Below are 21414 nucleotides of genomic sequence, written 5' to 3' on the forward strand. Positions count from 1 at the left end.
TGAATGCATGGCTTTTTTGTTTTATTCTTTTTAAATTAATTTTAAAAGTCTTGTGGATATTTTGGCCCATGTAAAAAGAAATGAGAATTCAAGAAGCATTACTAAACATTAGAAATTAATACAAATTCCGTAGTTCGTAGTTGTAAGCAGCCATTTCCACAATGTTGAATTCGAAAATTTTTCAATTTTTGATGAAACTACATTTTTATTGTAGCCATATGAACACTATAAATATTTCATGTAAATAAATCTTTGTTTATCAGTGTTATCAAAAGAGGAAGATGAAAGTTTTTTGTTTTGTTTGGTTAGCGCTAATTGTTTTACATTCGGTTTCGTATGTTTCTAATTTCTGAATTATGATTTAATTCTGTTATGCATCATCAATAAAATTCTCACGGATACATGGCGGTAGTTTTCTTTTTAATTGATCTTCCATTATTTCTTTAAACTTATCGAATTCTGTTATCTTTCTACCATTTTAATCTACACATGATAAAAAATAAAAATGGTTTACAACTGACATGCAAAATCTCGCCAAGCAAGTGTTCTTTGCTCGCACAATACTAAAACTACAACCCTAAACTATAATCGCACTACTTTGGCGATGAAAATTCTCAGCGTTAAACATTTTTCATTCCGTTCTACGATAATACTGCATAATATCCTTCTTTTGAGCTTAAGATTAAGAGAAAAAAAGAAAACCATATTCTTACAAATTCACACAAAACAATAAAAAAATTTACCTTGTAGAAAGTTAGCCTCTTCCAAAAAAAAAATGCATCGAATAGACTTGCAGATGCGAAGTTTGTTAATCCAGAGTTTTCATGTGCTTAGGATTTCACGCCATTTACGACAGTCAACTCACTTTTTAGAGGGAAATAATAAAGACTAACATTATTTTGAGGAGCTCGAGAATAACATTAAGGGACAAAACACTTTCTATTTCTGAAAGCAATCTAAGACACATCGAATGCGTTAATAAATACTCATAACAAACTGCCTATGTTTACGTCAACAGACACACATGGAACGCAATGTTTTAGTTTTTTCTGCAGTTATGTAAATCACCACAAGGTAGCGTATTCGAGCGCTGGAGTTGCGAATATGAAAAATGTTTCTTTAGTAATCTTTATTGATTGTAGTCTAAGTTCATCATTCACCGGCCTCATATTTTGGTACATTTAGGATATGCGACTAATTATGTTTATTTTGTTGGACTTTTTACATTCACATGGGTGAGTTTTCGAATTGTAATAACTCTTTTTCCTTCCTGTTTCTATTTTTGAAATACAGTTTGTATCACTAAAAGAACACGTTAAATTAAGATTGTTTGGATTTCTTTAAATGAAACAGAGTTGAACAAAAAAGATTGTTTTTAAATATTTTAACTAAAGCTTAATTGGAATCTGATGACTTGATACTAAATTAATGCTTATTGGTATTTAGTAAGTCTTGGTGCTTTAGTTTCACGTAATCAACCAAAAAGTGTGTGTCATTTTATGTAAAAAGCTGATTCTAATTGTACATAAATATTTGAGATAGTCTATCAGAGAGATGTAATTCATTTTAACGTTTTTAACAGATATAACACGTTATTTAACAGATTATAGTTGATAATGCATATATTTTCCTCTTTTGTGCTAATTGAAAATACTCATAACTTGTATCATTGGTAACTATGATTAATGTTAAAGAGATTTTTGCCAAAAATATGCTCTACTGGTGTTTTGCAAACTTGCATTACGCGTATTTATTTACTCCTTAGTGCTTTAGAAACTGATGTCAGAGTAATACAAAAACATCAATTGGACATCTCTTTCATTTTTTAAGCAGCTCGTGCAACGCCGGGTACGCAGCTAGTGTTCTATTAATTTCTGTATCTTTCCAAGTCTGGAAAGTTCCAGCACTTTCTCAAGTTGTATATAAGGAGATGTAACGTTCATTCGTGGTTCTGAATAAAGATCTCGAGTTGAGACTAACGAGTATTCGCTTCATTTGGCTTTAGCATTGTCTTCGCTATCTTCATCTGCGCGACAGTATGAAACTCATTGTTATAAAAGTTTGGTGCCATATATCATTAACAGTAATTGCAACGATAATTTTGAATAAAGGCTTTTCTAAAGCAATACAGTGATACAGAGCCGAACTGCTTACTAGGTAACTTCTTACTTTTACTGAAATATCTACATTTACACTAAAAAGAATAAAATACAAAAATTTTGAAAAAAAAATAGAACGGACTTCAAAATTTCTCTAAAAAGTGAAAAATAATTTTATTCTTTAAACACCATCGATAATGCTTTTAAACATAATTTTTGAAGTTGGCGCAAAAGTGATAGATAAAATCATTCACAGTCATAACTCAACTACAACTATAAATTTAACCAGGCCCAGTTTCTTCACTATCACATAAATTATGCATTGATGACAACATATTTGAATAATGATATAAATGTTTCGTTCGTAACTTTGGATGCTTTTCTGAAAAAAATATGAACGAAGCATGGTTACACTGGATTTTACGTTTTGTTTTTGCGCCAACTTCAAAAATTATGTTTAAAAGCATTATCTATGGTGTTTAAAGAATAAAATTATTTTTCACTTTTTACAGCAATTTTGAAGTCGGTTCTATTTTTTTTCAAAATTTTTGTATTTAAAAACAAATTCTCATATTGAAATTAGATATTATTGAAACAAAAAGGCAAAGATTTTTAAAAAATCCTTTCAATCATAAATAGATCTTTGGCCTTATAAATAGTCTTTGAAAAGTCTTTTCAATCATTGATAATACTTACTAATAAAAAAATAATTCCTAATGAAAAGAATCAAAACAAATTTAAACCTATTAACACACTATGTCAATTCACATACATGCCCTTAAGAGCTCACTCGCTGACATCATAATATCTTCAAAAAATAGTGATTTTTCAAAACTTTATAACTCTGTCAATTTTTGTTGTAGAAGAGTGATTTTTTTTAGTTGTAAATGTTAAGTGTGTCCGAAATGTTTTACTAAATATCATTGCTAGGATTGTAAGACTGTATAAAAAGTTAAATTTTGTAACTTTTTCAAAATTCGGTTTTTTGACGAATTTTATGAATTTTGAGTCCCTGCTTAATTTAAAGATATTTTAAAAATAGAACTATATGCTTATCTCTAAAGGTTTAGGAATTAGCTATTGGTCCACTTTTAGGTTGGATACATACTACATGTTACATGCATAGTTTTAGGCCCCTTATCCCCCTTTCTACACCACTGTTGTCTCAATTGTAATCTTAAAATACCTGACCACAAGAATTTAGGAAATTTATATTTTATGTTCAAATGTTCATGAAAGTTTTTAACTTGGTAATGCATTCTTGACAAGTATGGTGCATCTGTGGTGGCAAGTTGAGCTATAACCAGGGGTGCCCATCCCCCCAAGAGCAAGAGCCCCCCTCCCCCCAAAAAGAGAACCCCCTAAAAATTTCAGTTTCATAATCTGTGCCCCCCCCCCCCCCCCCCGCCCCTTGATGGGCGCATATTCTGTAACCCTCAAAGCTTACCTCTTTTTGGAGAGTTCAGTGAAAAGGGGAGATGATGAATTTGAGTTGAAATACCTTCTCAAACTTGCTTCGAAAGTGATTCAACTAAACTCAGCGCCAATTGCCCTTAACTGTTACCCCCCAAAAAAAGCAAATATTGTCAAGGTCATGTATCATATTGTCAGAGTCACTCTAAAACAATTTTCAGCAAATTCCCGTTTACAGTAAGAGAAATTAACTAAATCACATTGTTAGAACAAAACAAATCTTAATATTTATGATTTCTAGAACAGGAAATAAATCTGTCATTACTTGTGCTTTTTAGTTACACCTTTTAACAATAATTTTCCAGTGAAATATATTCAAAGTGGCAACAACAAACTGTTCGAAATCATGAAAGTTGGCAAAATGCCTTTTGTAGCTGTATCTAAATTTTTCTATGCTGAGTAAATTGGGTTCTTTAGAAATAACATTAAACTAACCAAAATTTTCGAATTGAAAACCAATTTTAATGTTCCAAATTGATGGCTGTAATTCTACAGTATTTATATTGATTTCATTGGTATATTTTTCATATTCTTTCATGTTATGCTTATTTGCACAAATTGAGATTATTTGTTTGTCTTATTTATTGTACCTCTGTTTATGTACATATTTGTTATTTTTAAAGCATTTTAATTAATTACATTATTTAAAAAATTGTATTTCATATTCAAATTTAAATGAAGTTCATGTTATAAAATCTTAACCACTACTATCTTTTAAATACCAAGCAAAAACCAATGTGGACAATGTACAAATAAAATACTTTTCATTAAAACCAAAAGACTCACATGCTATGTGAAGGCTTCAAAAATCTTCTTCAGTGCTTACCAAAAATATTGACACAATTGCACTTAATAGCACACTATAGTGTCTTAAATCAGCTACACATTTGCCTTTGGAACCTTAAAATTTTTGTCTACTCTAGAATCTTTTTCTTTTTTTTTTGCATTAGTTTTATCAGGCACCTGCGGAGAATACTCTTTGTTCTAATTTATGCTCTTTTCCACTAGTGACTCTATGACTTCAACTAATTTTTTTTTGCTTTACTATTGTTTTTTTTTCTTTCTTTTTGCTGTTTAAGAAAATTAGCCAGAAATTTTCTAAGATTTTGGAAAAAGTTTTTTCCCCAGCAAGTAAATAGTTTCTCCAATCTGAACGACCTTTTTTAGCCTACTTTCCCAGTAAAAGTCAGAAAAAGAAGAAAAAAGCATGAAAGAAGGCTTAATGCATCTTAAAAATATCGAAAAAAACAAAAAAAAGTCAAAAATAAATAAAACAATTAAATAAATATTGAAAAATTAAAAATTGGAAAGTAGGGTATTGAGATGGGGAAAAATGTCTGTTGGTCTGTCTGTCTCCCCCTAATAACTTTTGAATGAATAGTCCGATTCGAACAAACTTTTTTTTGTTCGAAAGATCTCGGTGAGGACACCTCATTCCCATATTTCACTTTTTGATTTGAACAATTTTTCATTCAATTTTGAACAGTTCAAAAAAACTTAACATTTGCGCCTAAGGGGAAATTCAAGGCAATTCCGAACTGTGAGGCAAATTTGCTTCAAACAAACTTTGTAGGAAAAAGCTTTTGATGAAAAACTTGTATATAAAATATCTTTCTGATTTGAACAATTTTCCGTTCAATTTTGAACAGTTCAAATCCACTTAACATTAGCGCCTATGGGGAAACTGAAAGTCAATGTAGATTCTGTACTTGAAGGCGGATATACTTCTATCAAATTTTGTTGGAAATAGCTCTTGACGCCAAACTCCAGACTTCGACTCCGAGAATTTAGGGGCACTTGATTCCGACTCCGACTCCTGTGCCCGACAATTAATCAGACTCCGACTCCCCGACTTCGACTCTGACTTCGTACCTTTGGCAAAAATTTATACACGGAGGACAAATGACTGACTCCGATTCTTAGACATTCGACTCCGACTCCTTTACCCCAAAATGAGATTGATTCCGACTCCGCAGCTATGGTTTTGACAGTGAAACAATTATTGTTGATCTGACTTGTTTTTATTTTGACGCTAAAGTTTTAATTTAGGTATTCAGTTTTCGGCGAACAAACTCAAAGTCATTTATGTTTCTAAATAAAGATATGCGCAGACGATTTTTTTTTTTTTTGACAATGAAAATTATTTAAGTTGACATTTTATTGTTTTTATTTATTTTGGTAAGTGCATTAATTCATTTAAAAAATTGTTTTTGGTAACAGGGGAAAAAGAAACGATTTTTTTTTTTTTTTTTGATATGATGTATTTATTTTAATGAGCTTATTAATTTTAATTTTTATTTTTTCATTTTGAAAGCTGTTAAAGATTTTTTTAATGGAAAAAAGTGTATTAGCTGCTGTGTTTAAAAGTTGCTGCTATTTTATTTGTTCTTTGTTTTTTCTTTTTTACGCATCTAATTTTTCTTTAGATGAGTGAGGAATATTTTATTCCTAGAAATCAGCTTAAAGTACTTTAAAAATATGTTTGAAAACATTTGCGATTTTAGCTATTTCTGAGAATATTGATCAGGTACTAGAAAGTAGTATGGGTATACGGGAAAGTAGGCTCGTCTAGTTCTAGACAGAACTTCTTGTTTTAACCTGTTTTGGGGAGAGTTAGTACAAACAATTGGTCAATGAGTGTTGTAGTTTTTATTGAGGTTAAACAGGCAAAAACGAGCCATTTTGCCGATGTTGACGAGTACCACCCCCTAGTCTTAAAAAATTTATATTTTTTTCTAAAACAATCGAGCATACTCTCATGTATTGCTTCAATTTGAGCTACAAAGGAAAAAAAACTAAGGAACAAATTTGTGTCTTTATTTTTTTTTTTTTTGCCTCACATTTTCACATTATGAAATTTTCCGTTCATTTAAATCTGCCACCCTAGGCTGTGGCATAGGTCGCCTACCTCAGGAGCCAAACCTGATGACTTAGTCGGATTGGGTTTTGCTGTTCCAGTAGGTTTCAATAGTTCAATATCCACTTTTCCCTTGAGTATTTGTTTATTTTTGTTCATTGTCTTTTTATCTTTTCTATTATTTGAAGTAAAAACTGAAGAAGAGGCTTCTTATTCTAAAACCTTCCTAGGACAACTGTTTCTTTATGAATGCAAATTATTTATTTGTGCACTTTCTCAGAGAAGATTTGTTGACATGACACCCATAATTATGGCAAAGACAATGCGACTATTTCCTATCTGTTTTCTCTTTGATATCATACCCTAATCTCTTCCCGAATTAATTGTCTCATTTACTTTGACTGCAAACTGTCTGACATATTTCTTATCAAAACACACAAATATTAATAGCACATATTTAATAATATTTAAAACATGATTTTTCCTATTTGTATTTTATACTCAATTGAACTAGCTTTTAAGTTTATGAATTAATTTGAATCCAAAAAATTTAACTTATATTCCAAAGCTTCACTAAATTTCCCATTCCAGGGTAGTCTCCCTTTGCATGAATCTTCCACAGAGTTTTCCCACATTAGTTTTTACTTAGTATTTGATCCTTGTGTGTAAAATATTTTCCCCCTCTCTCCTCCGTTTTTTACTGTAAACAAAAATCTGGTAATTTCAATTGGAAGAATGTTCACGTCTGCAGTTTGTGTGTACATGTGTGTTTGGAAATATTGTAAATTGTGCTGTTTCCATTTTCCCTCTTTTGTTATTTTTGAATCATTTTAGTACTATAGAGAATCTAATATATTTTCTATCCTTGTTATTTTTTGAATTGCATGTAAATTTTTAATTTGTTCTATGAAATTGTTATTTAAAATGTTGTATGGACCTTTGAATTTTATAGAACAACAATAAAGTCTCTTAATTTTATTTGTCCTTTTAATTTTTACTAATTTTCAACAACTACCACTATTGTATAACTTTTCATCTAAATAACTTTCTCCCTGATCCCTATGGGTGTGTGAAAAGAATGTTCTATTTATAGAATTGTAATGTGATAAGGGGAGAGAGTGGACATAGTAAATATAGATGTTATTTAAAATAAACCGTAAAATACAAAAATTATCAAAAACCAAACAAACCAGTGAAAATTCTTAATTACTTCTGTTTCCTTAGCATTATCACATTATTAGTAATATTCCTGTTTCTCTGTTAAGTTGTCACTTGTTGAGAACTCCTTGTACGCTTGGAAACTAAATACTAGGGGTTCTGCCTTGGGCTGACCACCTAACCGGAACATCTGCCCTGCACTCTAAAGCCCTCGGTCACAGAACAGATAGGAACAGTAGGCCTTGGCTCCCATATGAGGCAGTGAGAAGCAAAGGGATGTAAGTGGACAATTTCAAGTTTTGAGTAAAATGCGTTTAAAGTTCCGGTCCTAGGTAGACTTTCATTGAAAAGTTTTCAATCATACTGTATAACAGCGCCTACCAGCAGCGGTGTAGCATAGGTTTCTGCCTCATGGGGCAGGCACCAAATTTGCCACCCCTCTTACATTGTTCTGCTATATGCCCCCTCCCCCACACACACAACAAAAAAATGACTTGCTTAATATTATGCAGAATGAAAACAAGATTTTATTATCTGAAAATGTTTTACATTTTAATATAATCTTACTTCAACAGGAAATACAGTTGATCGAAAAATTCCAATAAATATTTTTCAAACATTTTTCATTATGAGAGATAATATTTTCCCCTAGATAAAAACATTTAAAACATGATCTAAAACCATATACAGGTAGTATTTCTTAAACCTTCTATTGAAAAGAAGAAGAAAAAAATATGATTATGAGTTACCTGATCGATATTTTTTTTTATACTTGAAAAGATTTTTTCTTAACCTAAAATTTTGTTTTGTTTTTTTCTCCTTTTCATCAACGGAAATTCTTTAACAACACTATCGATATCGATTGTATCAGTCGTTTCAGTAAAATATTGTATAAATTGTTGTTTTTTTTAAAAAAAAACCTTGAATCCAAATATGCAGGCCCGCAAAGGCGTATATAAGGAAGGGGCTGAAGGGGTCCGGGCCTCCTCCAAAGTCTGGGAAAAAAATAAATAAAGGTAGTTATTATTTGGTTTTAGTTTGCTCTCAAATAACTTCCGAACTTTCAGCTACAGAAAATAATAATAATAATGATAGGGATAAATAATAATTATAATATATTATATCAGGGATTTCTGAGCTGGGTGGCTTAGGAAGAGGTGAAGGGTGTCACACAGTGTCCATGGTAACAATAATCCTCGTATATATAATAGCGAATGATCGGGTAACGCTGACATCATCAACGCGCCACGGCATGATAGTTTGATATTTTTTGATAATATTTGACATGCAGGGAAATGCTTTATTTTGACAGGGCTGAACTGGATCAGGTAACTCGACTGTTTTACTGTAAGACTCATTTTAGGAGAATGAAGAAACGTAAAAATCGTCGCCAATGAAAGCTATCTACTAAAGTTTAGGGTAATCCACTGGAGTTAGGGTTAAAATTTCAACTATTGAAATGTCACCAAACAAGCAATTGCTTCGTTCAAATGTAGAAGCAATTTGCACCCATCATACCTTGACGGGCGATTTTCTAGTATGTAATAAAACTAGACTAGAAAATTTTGATTCTTCAAAGGATGCCGCGAATCGTAAGAGTTTAGGAACCCTCCGCATTAGAGGGCACCAGTCAATGGTGTTCAGAAGGGGTCAGGGAATTCGTACCCCTTTCTCAAGAAAAGAACGTGTCTTGGGAAAGCGAAGTAATTTTTTAAAAAAGAAAAGCAAATAATGTGGGGGAGAAAATCTCAATTCTTTCAAAAAGAAAACTTTAAATTAAAAATGTTTAACACATGCATATTATTGCTTAGCAAATTAATTTCTTCTCTCTTTCTTTCACTATCCCCCTCTTTTTTCTAGTCGATCTGAAAAGAAGGGTCTTCAAAATGTGTCTCTCCTTAACTCTTGTCACTTGCAAAAAATTTAATATAAGTTTTAGTTTGGTTGGAGTAATATTGGAAAATTGATGTCCTAAAAACGCATTTATTTAGGCGTTTTTCGGACAGCAATTTCAAAACTTTGCTGGAGGAGAATCCTAGAACCACCATCCTTACTACCAAAAATAGTCTGAAATTGTGCCCTTTAAGATTTCAACTTTGAAAAATTTCGGAAGGAGATCCTTAACCTCTCCTTACCTCTAAATGCAGGGCCGGATTTGGAAGTGTGAAGGCCTCGGGGCAACGAAGGAGTGGAGGCCCTAATCAAAAGATCATCATATTTTTGAAAATATTCGATACAGTTAACCCTTGTTTATCGCAGTTAATTCATTCCAGACTTCACCGCGATAACTGAATTTCTGCGAAATAGGATTCTGTATTTATAAACCGAATATTTTCCTAATTAGAGGGGCATTAAACTTACTGACGACAATTTACATAGGTTTTTCACATAGTTAGAGCCCCCTAGACATGAAACAGCACCCCTTATCCAACATTACATTTGTATTACTTAATATATTGCACAAAATATGAGAAAACAAGATATATTAGACGGAATTGATATCTCATTAATTATTGGGAAATAAAGTACACACACACCACATGCAGTTCTTACACACTACTACTAACCTATGAAAATAGCTCAACTTGAACTTGTTCAATAATGAATTAATTTCCAATTAGTGACCGTATGTGCCCCCTTTCTTCCTCTACATTTATCCTCATCAAAGGTATTACGCATACAGCTTAAAAAGCTAGTACGTTGATGGACACCATTAGAGATGTATTTATCCCCTAGTAATAATACAGTGATTTATACTTTGCAGTTAGTGTTTAAGATTAAATTGAGATAAAACTTTCTTCGGCGATTTTTAAACCTCCACTCCCTCAACTAGTACAACTACAGTCCCTAAGAAGAGCTACCTTACTTGAAAGACATAATTTTTAATTCTCTTGTAAGAAAAAATTGACACGAGAACATAAAAAAGGCTCATTGCTATAACTGAAAAAAAAAAGAAACCAGAAAAAACCGCGATGTAGTGAAGCTGCGAAAGTCGAAGCGCAAGTAGCGAGGGAAAGACTGTACTAAGATATATATCCGAATGTTTTCATATATCTGTATATATCCGATATTTTCGACCCGTGAAAGTTAGGATATTTTGAAAAAAAATTATTGTGGGGGCCCCTTTGTTGTGGAGGCTCTGGGGCAGTAGCCTCCGCCTGCCCTCCCCTAAATCCGGCCCTGTCTAAACGACTCCATTCTCTAAAGATAACCTGAAATTGCGTTTTACCTTTCAGGGGAAGATTCTCGAACTCTTCCTTTCCAAAGATTGCTTAATGTTGGGACAAAATATGAATTTCTTTTAAAAAGAACCTTAAAATAAAAGTTTCAAAAGTTGCTGACTATTATTCAGGTAATTACGAACAACAGCTCTTATTCCTTTCATCCCCCCCCCTACCCCATTTTTTTTTTCGTTTTCCAAGTCGGTCTAAAAATAAAGTCTTCAAAATGCTACACTTCGCAAGCCCCCCCCCCCCCCCCCCGCACCCTCCAAAAAAAAACCCTAAAAGAGCGTCTCAAATCTCATTTTCAGGGCTTCAATGTCGAAAAATTTCCAGGGGAGAATTGTTAAACGAATTTTCTTCTAATAGCATCGAAAATCGTTCAAGATTGCTTTTCTGGAGCTTCAATTTTGAAATGCCCGAACCCCTAACGTTACCAAGTATGGTCCACAACCGCGTTTTTATGACCTCCAATTTCTAAACATTTTAGGTGGAGAGTGTTTAAATCCCCTCACCTAATATCACTGAATATCTCTTTAAAACTTCGTCTTTTAGGACTTCCATTTTGAAATAGTTTTGGGGGAAAGCCCCAGAACTGTCCTGCCCTTAACATCATCGAATTTAGTCTGAAATCATTGAAGTTAGTCTGCGTTTTTAGAACTTCAATTTCGAAAAATCCGGAGGAGAGATGATCGATTTAGGGGGGGGGGGGTTCGAATCGATCGGGGGGCAACTTAAAAAAGCCCCATATCTTTCATTACCCTAACACCAACAAATATAGCCGAAAATGGTGTTTTTAAAGCTTCAGTTTCGAAAAATTTCCAGAGAAGTCCCACAGAATTTTTCCTCCCCATTGCATCAGCAGAGACCGTCTAATAGGCGTTCTTAAACCTAATATTTAAAAAAATTCCGGGGGGAAACCCCCTTGATTCCCCTCCTCCCATCTAAAGTGAGAATTTTTTAACAGTGCCCTCTGAAAACTATTCTTCAGTCATGCCACTGGGTGACGAAATGAAGTTTTTGAAAAAAATGAAAAGATCAGGGCACTGTTGTCCCCCCCCCCCCCAAAAAAAAATTGAAACTTCAAAAAAAAAGTGGGAGGAAAGCTAATCTTGGTAATATGGGCCCCCTCCAAAATAAAAACATATATACGCCATTGCAGGCCCGGATCTGCGTACCTGCAGACATGGGGGTGGGGGCACGGCCTTAAGGAGCCTGACGTCCCAAGAAACTAGCACAAGACTTATTGGTGTTGCAAATATACCCTGCTGGCCTCTGGGAAGGGGCCCTGCAGATTTAGTTGCAGGGGGTTCAAATTTTATAGATCCGGGCCTGAAGCAATGAATACTACCAAGTTGCATTCAAAGAAATAAACAAATTAGTAGAAAAGTAAATTTTTAATTTAAAAAAAAATCTGCGAATAAATTAGTAAGAAAACAAATATAAAGTAATTGATAAAATGATAATGTAAAACATAAAATAAATCAAGGCTATGAAAACTGATTGTTTTTGTTTTTCATCTTTTATTTCTATTTTCTTTTATAATGAGTAAATTCAGTTGTTAGTAGGGTAACACCAAACAAAAGGGGGAAATACCTCACAATTTCCAAATACTTCCGAACATAGCCCAAATTCAATTACTTCTCCAAATGTCTTCAAAGGTGGCCTACAATTGCGTTTTTACGAATTTCATTTCAAAAAATTTTGGGGTAGGCCCTCGAACCCTCCCTTCTCTCCTTTCCTCAGATGAAGATTGTCTAAAATTATGCTTTTGGAACTTTAGTATTGAGAGATTTTCGGAAGTCTCCAACTCTTTCCCCCAACGGTAGTTCACAATCAACTACGTAAAACTTTAAATTTGAAAAATTTATGGGTAGGGCCCCCGAACTTTACATCCTCCTAACATCACTGAAGAAGGTTTAAAACCGCTCATTTGGAAATTCAAAACACTCCTAAAGAGAGTTCCAAACCTCATCCACTCATCTAGCTTACGTTTGACAAGCACGACCGGTTGGTTAATCATGTGACAGCAATGACGTCAGCGGTTACTAACCGGTTGTTCACGAACCAATGCTTCATCGAACGCTTTCGGTTGATCACCGGTTACTTGCGCAGACATGAAGCAGATGAATAACACGCAGGTGAAAAATACATATAATTGGTCAAAAATGTCATGTTGTTCCATCAACCAGCTAGAGTTGTGGTCGATCGGTAGATCAACCGGCAGTGGCGTACCGAAGGGGGGCGGGCGGGGGGGGGGGGGGGGCGGTCCGCCCCAGGCCCCGCTTTGACATAGGCCCCTAATTTTCAATTTTTGGTTTTCACCAATATTGTCGCATATCTTGGATCTTGGTTTGAATGCTTAAACAAGTTGGCTTAATAAATCATAATTTTTTTTAAGAACAAATATTTGTTCACAGTGACTCCTCTTCGGGATCAATGGAGGGTTTATGATACCCAGGCTCCGCTTTGACACAGGCCCCAAAATTTTAATTCGTTTTCTTTTTCGCCTGACGTGCCTTATGTCATGGTTTAGATAAATAAAAAGTTGTCTTTTTATGTAGAGTGAATATTTTCTCAGTCCCTCTTGCCTAAACAAATAGAGGGCAAATTACGTCCCACAGGCCCCGCTTTGACATAGGCCCCGAAATTGTATCTTATTTTTTTCCAATAGACCTGTCATATACATCATGATTAGAAATATCAATCGGTTGCCTACATATATGCGAGTATATACCATAAATTTTGTTAAATATGACTTTTTTTTCACAGTGACCCGTCCTAGTGTACAAAGGCACATGAGCGCTTGGGCCACGAATTTAATGGGGGCTCCAAATTTTTAAATTAACCAAATCTATAAAAATCGTTAGCTTTTATTTCGTTAAGTGCTTTCAGCAAAGTTTTATGCATTTTTTTTTTCAAACAATTAATAATAATAAGAAAAAAAAAAACGAATGCTAAACAGATGCACGTTTATAATTTTTGATCATTACAGTATACAGCTAAAATATCTGTTTTATGTTTTGCTTTGTGTATTAAGACTACAATGGTCTAGTCTTAATTCATACACTATTTTTGAAACCAAATTCAAACATATAACCAAGAAAATCCATTCATTAATTAGCAGTTGTCTATCCTTTGTGGCGTTGGAAGAATCAGCCAGATAATTTTTTTTTTTTTTTTTTACCAGCTGCACTTCTGTTGTTTTAAGTTTCGTCTTCTGCCCGAAGCTATATATATAACTTTTAAGAGCCAATCGGACGGACCCCTTCTGACTCAAGCAAAGGGGATTTCCTTTTTGCTATGCCCCTTTCGACAGCATAAAACTGTTTAATTGGTCAATCCTTCGGGACTTTTGACCTTGACTGCATAATACCTCCTCCCATCCATTCTATACTCGATTGCAAGCTTACTTGACTATGGAGAAATGAGCTGCGGTCAAGCGAAAGAAATAGTTCCTAGCGCTTTGTCCGATAATCGGGGGAAATTACGCTCTTCGCTTTAGAAATCGGTTCTATATTTTGAATGCTCTCATTTCTACACATGCATAAAAGGTCAGTAAAATGTAGTTGGCTATAGGGCGGTAACTTACTGAATATACTTGGATGTTCAGATGCAATAAATTTTTAAGGTACAATATAATTTTAAGACTTTTTTCTGTTTTTGATATTTTCTGACAGAGCACAATTTTATTAAAAATATAGTATTTACTTAATTTCACTGAAAACCATGTGTTTTACTGTGGTATTTACAATAGTGCCCGAAATCAAACCAACACTACCTGAAATATGTAAAAATGTACCACTTAAAGTAATTACTGTAATATATGGTACGTACACATAGTTTGAGAAACTTCAGTTTCAATACCAGATAGGCCCCCATTTCGAGTAGCGCCCCAGGCCCCCATCCGTTTTGGTACGCCACTGTCAACCGGTAAGGCTCAAAAAACGTCATTGGGAGCAACCAGTTAACCGGTAGCTCAAGAACGCTGCGGTTAGCAAACGGTTACTCACCGGTCAACTGGTGAGGTTTGCCAAACTCAAGCCTAGCGTCATCAAAAATGGCCTATTACATTTTTAGAAGTTCAATTTAGAAAAATTTCCAGGGATAACCCCCAACTCTGTTGTTTTAACGTCAGCAAAGATCTTTTGAAATCGCGTTTTACGAACTTCAATACCGAAAAATTGCAGGAAGAGAGTCACTGACCCCTTTCTATTGCGTTACGAAAAAATGGTTTACAGTCACAGATTGTTTGAAACAATACATATTGTTTAAAAAAATTGTGGGGCTGAAAAACTCAAAAATGTGTTAATGAAAATGTAGATTAATAAATTTTTTAGTGGAGGGGGGGGGGGCAAAATAAATTTTGTGATGGGGCGGAAAATTTGAAGTTACGCCACTGCCTATCACTAAGTGTTAAGAGATGTGCTACAGTGGCATTTTCAAGACAACAATTCAGAAAAAATTCCGAGGAGGTGCCCTCTTTTTAGTAATACTATTGAAGAATGTATAAAAATTACGTTTTTGGAATCTCATTATTGTAAATATGCCAAGACAGAGTTCCTGCATCTCAGCTCGAGGGGGCGATCTCCCCTTCCCTTTATTCGTCCTTGGAACTATTCTGTAGCTAATACATGAAGTTGTTTCTACATTTGCTTCAGAACTGTTCTAAAGATTCTTGCGGCAGTAGACTGCTCTATTTGAATTATACAGCAAAACAGGCACTAAGATTTCCAGATCATTGGAAACATGCTGTTCACAATGTTGGCGACTATATTGAAGGGGTGCAAAACTTTTGGTGGCATACATCATTTTCTTACCTGAAGTAAATAAATAGTTGCCACTATTCAAGTTCCTATGCTCGTAACTAGGTATAAGGAGAAAATAAAAATTAGATCATTCTCATGAAATAACATTTTTCTACAGTGCCTTTTCCAATTAATGTTTTTTTTTTTTCAAAATTGAATCAATAAATTATTTTTCCCTAGGTTTCAAGATCGATAATTGGTGCTGCATCATGGCTATGCTTGACAATGCTCTACTATGTTCTTTAAGCAAAGGCACTTAAATGAGCTTTAAGTGACAATGAACAAGACTTACTTCCATTATACTGTTGTATTCCTATATTTGTATTTTTATAAATGCAGAATTGTAGGATTCTAAATTATTTTATAGAATTATTAATCAAATTTTTCTAACAGAATAGAATTCTAGCTATGTTAAGATTATTCTTTTTTTTTTTAATTAATTTTTTTTTATTAGGGTAACAGCACCAGTAACAGACATGCTTAAGACACTGCTTTCAGGTTAATTCAATTTTCTGAGCCTTTTCGTATATTTAAGACTTTAAAAACTATTTTTCGTTCATGCAACTACATCTCATCAAATGTTTGGCTGCTTCTGGATCCTCTGAACTAGTTACTTCTCTTTTTATTTGCTCAATTTTGAATAAAGGTCCGACCCCCAGAAACAGACACCGACAATTCTGATGATACCCAGTACCAGATAGGATAAGGAAAGGATGAGTAATGGACATAATTCCCCTTTTCTCTTCAAAATGTGCTAAAATTCTTTGTTTTTAGATATAAAACCTTATTGAAATTCAAATGAACATGAAACACCGGCAGGCTGCATGGTTGGCTGTTCATAACCCTCCACCACTGCCTTGTAAATACCAACTGGGTCATAAAATTCACTCTCATAAACACTAGATGGTTGCACCGTATTCATGAGTCGCAGCAATATCAGTTTTACCCACCAAAAATTTTTACTTTTTAAGTCCAAACTTACGACTGTCTGTTCCTGGAATCTTGTCTGTTACTGGTGCTATTAACCTATATTTTGTTTTAATTGGTCTTCAAGCACTTATAGGCTTACTCTAAATTTTAATTTAAAAAAACTTAACAATGGATAACAGATACAATGCTGATTATCAAATATGAATGTAAAGAAGAAATAACGTCAAAAAGCACTAATTGCAAATTAAAACAAGTGTCTGCTGTAATCCGCAATTGTGCTTTTTGACGTTGTTATTTCTTTACTTTTCAACACAAAGGTATTTATTTATCTTTAATATGAATGTGTTTATTAATAAATGCTTGTCAGGTGCTTTCTTTCTACTTATAGTTTGCATAGTGTTTCTATGATTCTGCATTTTTTTGTTTTATCAATTTTCCTATACTTGTTTAGCTAAAGATTGTTCCATTTATTAAAACAAAATTAGTTGTAAATTTTTTTAATGTGTATATACATATTAGGAAGGTCCGAAAAAAAAATATAAATTTCATAAATCGTCTTCTCTACAAGCCTACTTTTGTTCCATATTGCATTATAGAAGGGAGGGGGGATTCAGATCAATTGGTAAATATTTAGGGGGTCACGAAAATATAGCCCCTTAAGATACTGATTTAGCCCAGAGAAAATAGAGTTTTTACTAAAACACCAACATGTTGGTGAAAGAATTTTACTAATAAAGTTAATATAGTACAGAAATATTTTGGAAAATGTAATTTACATTTACAAACCTCATAAAACAAGTTTCTGAAATGCTAATAGAACATACATTTTCTTCTTGTTTAACTTACGATTTTATAACATCATTGGCCATCAGCATCACTTGTGTTGAAATGTTGGAATTTCTTTCCAGTGCAGGAGAACTAATAGAAGAAGATTATCAACATATCTTAGCAATTTTAGTAAACTGTAATACAGTAAAACTTTGGTAAGTCGAAGTTGCAGGGAATGCAAAGAAAAATCGAGTTATTGAAAATATTATCAAATACGAAATCAAAACTAAAGAATAATATAAAAGACCGCCACTGACACTCATTAAATTTATAATATGAGCAACAAAGTGATAGAATAATGTATCAAAGATATATCGTTACCTGAAAGCAACGGTAGGATATCTTACTGTTATTCCTGGGATTAGAAGTCTTCTGAGGCGACAATATATACTTGACATAATTAATGTATAATATGATGGTATGATTTCAAGAATTTGAATAGGTTGGAAAACAAGTTTAGAACTTTATGTTGGACATAACAATTTTTACTTACCAGAGAAAAAACTTGTTTAAAAAAAAATCTGTTATTAAACATTGCTTTAAGCAGAAATTTTTTCTATCATTAAATAGCCCTTGGATACTTTTAAAGCATCAAAGAGGGAGCACTGCCAATCGAAACGTTTTTTTGATTTTTTAAAATTGTTGAAAATGTAAAGGCACATCAAACGTTAATGAAATTTCCCTCTTTGTTACGCTACAATAGAATAAATTCAACTTTTTCTTGGTAGCTTAAAATTTTAAATATTCTCTTAGTCTATTTTACAGTTCAATCCCAAACGTTCAGGCATCAATGAAATGGCACAACAATCATGAACGAATAATTGGCTTCAGAGATTTATTTGATTCATTTTGTCTAGACGCCTTTTGATGCAGTATAATGGCGCCAATTTTTTTCTTTTTGTTCATGCTTTTTGGGGGGAAGGAAAAAAAAAGAATTCAACTTATAGAGTTATATTAAAAAGGAAACTTTGACGACAGTCTTGAAATAAAATTTAACTTATCGAATATTTCGACTCAACGAGATTCGGCTCATCGAAAATAAATAACATTAGTTCTCCATTCAGTTAGATGGAGATAAATATTCACTTCAGCTTATTGAAGTTCGACTTACCGAAGGTTCACTGTAGTTAAGGTAAACACACCAGTAGGGGCCAGTGCTTCAGTAGTGGGCACTTCAAGGTTTATATTTGAAAAAATAGGATTCCAGGTCTCCCACTGGATTCAAAAGGGCGCCAGATGTGAAGGAGGTATTACCTCCTGCAGGTTTGAATCCTTCGGGAAATCTGGAATCCTATTTGTTCTAAAATAAACTTTGAAGTAGCCACTACTGGTGTGTTTACCTTAATTGATTTGTTTCAAAGTGACCTGTAAACGGTTAACTTTTACAAACAAGCAATAAAAGTTCAAAACTTTAAATTTGTTACGACCCCTAAACATGCTCCAATTCTTGCAAATTTTGGTTTGGTAATTTACTTTGCTTAGTGGAACAAGGGCAGCAATGTGGACATAAATATTTTTACTTTTCTTTTTTTCATATCATTTTGGACAACCCGATACATATATTTGAGAAAGTGAATTTTATGAAAAGCAATACTTATATGAAACATATCCAACTTCCAGTGTTAGGAATTGTAAAATGTACATGTCACCTTATTAGCTTTATATACAACTGCACATGTTTTTGTAACATATCCTTAGGATAAGAACTCATTAATTCTAGTATATGACTGAAGTTAGTTTATACTTAATTTAGTAACAGTCTATGATAATACTTGTTGACATTTGAAGTATTTAACATTTAATAGACATATTCTACTTGTAAAAGTTTGTCATTATGACTCAGATTCAGTCGATACTCCGTAAAAAATTTGTTGTGCTCAAACACTTTTTTTAAGTTCATTCACCAAATAATTAAAATTATGCCCAGTACATGGAAATGTAAAAGCAATTAACTTATTAAACTAGATTTTTTTCCATGCATCTTTTTATGGAATTTCGGGTATGCTTATTTTTGTATACAATATTTTCATTCCCCAGTTAATAATTCCAACATTTAAATTCAGTAAAGTTGGAATGTTTGATTTTAAAATTCTAATACTGTGATTACTTGTGCCAAAGGCTACGTTCGCCGACCTCGACCGGTAGCTACCGGTCCGATCACATGACAGCTTATGACGTCAGACGAATAACACACAGTGAAAAAATATTTATTATTGGTCAAAAATGTCACATGCTTCAATCAACCAATCATTAGCGTAAATTGCAGTCGATCCCTAGATCATAGAACGCTGCGGTTAGTCACCGGTCGAGGTTGGCCAACGCAACCAAATGAACATTTTAGATTGTTTTACATTTAATTAGTAAAATTAGTGAAAATAAAACAAAGATATGATTGAGAACTCTTCCCTTAACATTTATTATGAGAATCTTTAGCATTAAATTTTACTACGCTATTTTTAATAAAACTTCTATGGCATTAAATTTTGCACAACTGGTTCTGGAATTATCAATTTGAATTATGTTAAAACATCTTTCTGAAGAACAAAGTTTAAAAATTGCCAAAATTGTGTGTTCTTCCTAATGTTTTATGGATAAAATACTTTCTCTGCTGTCAAAATGATAATGCCAGAAATTTAGCATTTGGTTTTTAATGACTTAATTTTGTACTTTATTTTAATGAATTTACTATGTGCAGTTGATTGTAACAAATTTATTGTATGTACCTAATGAATATTAAAAGATTTTTCAGTATGTAGCATTTTTTGTACACTGAATAAAATTTGTCAACACATCTTTCATCTTTTTTTCAACCGCTCTTTTTTGTAGGCAACTTCATTTGAAAATCATTTTGTTCCGGTTACTCATTAGTATAGTTAATCGCATACAGAAAAAGGCGTAAAATAATCATAAAATTTCTTCCATAAAGAATAGCTAAGATATGCAATGCCAATTTCACATTTACATGGGCCGAAAAGTTGACTCATTGGAAGTACTTTCAAACAGCTGGAATAAAAATTATTCCCTATGCTTAGGGAAAAAAGCATATAATTGCAAGTAGAATTTTCGACCTACTATTTATTAAGAAGAAAGGGGGTTAGCTCAAAGTAGTATTTGAGAACTTCACACCTCAGGGTCCCCCATGCCTACTACCACACATGGTTTTACAGGTTGAATGGGGCACTGAAGACGGCTCTGTTTTTTTTTTTTCATACAAATGCAACCAATCGACCCTCGTTCCAGCACTCCCCAAGAGGTATTGGTTTGAAATGGGAACTTGGAGGACTTCTTAACTGTGACAGATTTAACATGCACAATTCAGGTATTCAGAGGGTCTCTAACTGGGTGGTATCCAGTCAAGAGTCGACCGCCTAACAAATCGGGCCACCTTGGCCCAGTATTGGGGAACAGCAACTAGCTACGTAAAAGGGTCTGATATGAAACCCCTACTCCTAGCTTTAGCTGGTTCATTGCATTTCCTTTATAGATGTGCCTATTAACTACAATAAGGACAGAACTTATTGCTGCCCATGTTGTTATATAATATTTTGATGGGTTTACACAAAAAGCTTTCCAGTTTATTTTACTACATCATGGGGGAAAGAAATTATTGTTCTCTGGGTTAATTTCTTGTAGAAAACATAATAGTCATTGACCAAGCATGAGCGCGTTATGTGTTTTACAACAGAGAAAAAGTGCCAAAAATTTTGTATGCAACAATATAAAATATTAAGCCCAGTTTAAAAATAAAAAAAGTGTTGCTCAAAATCTCACTGTCTCCAACAGCTCAGTTGTCACATGATTTGATTATGCTCCAGACATTGTTAATGATAGATACTCCGACAGATTTACATAAGAAAATGCGTGGCCTTAAGTCTGCCTAAGACAGCAAGATGGAGTGGGATATGTCCTAAAAAACAGAGGTTTTGGACATAAGAGATAGATGTTAATTCTGACAATATTGTTTTAAATTTTTAAGGGGAACATGATCTAAGTTGTACTTTAATTCAATAAATGTTGAAAAACGACAGCACACTTTTTTT

At 33.4% G+C, this 21414-nt stretch overlaps 1 protein-coding gene across 1 annotated transcript in view; it reads left to right on the forward strand.

Annotated features, from left to right (window-relative positions):
* Positions 1-18179, forward strand: part of LOC129230423 (sulfhydryl oxidase 1-like) — a 103027-nt gene extending 84848 nt beyond the window's left edge. The window contains exon 11 of the mRNA XM_054864825.1: positions 15797-18179. Within this exon, the coding sequence (XP_054720800.1) occupies positions 15797-15862 (66 nt within the window). The 3' untranslated portion in view covers positions 15863-18179. The remainder of the gene's footprint in view (positions 1-15796) is intronic.
* Positions 18180-21414: the final 3235 nt, after the last annotated feature.

The sequence above is a fragment of the Uloborus diversus genome, chromosome 1 (assembly GCF_026930045.1).
Source record: "Uloborus diversus isolate 005 chromosome 1, Udiv.v.3.1, whole genome shotgun sequence".
Lineage (NCBI taxonomy): Eukaryota > Metazoa > Arthropoda > Arachnida > Araneae > Uloboridae > Uloborus > Uloborus diversus.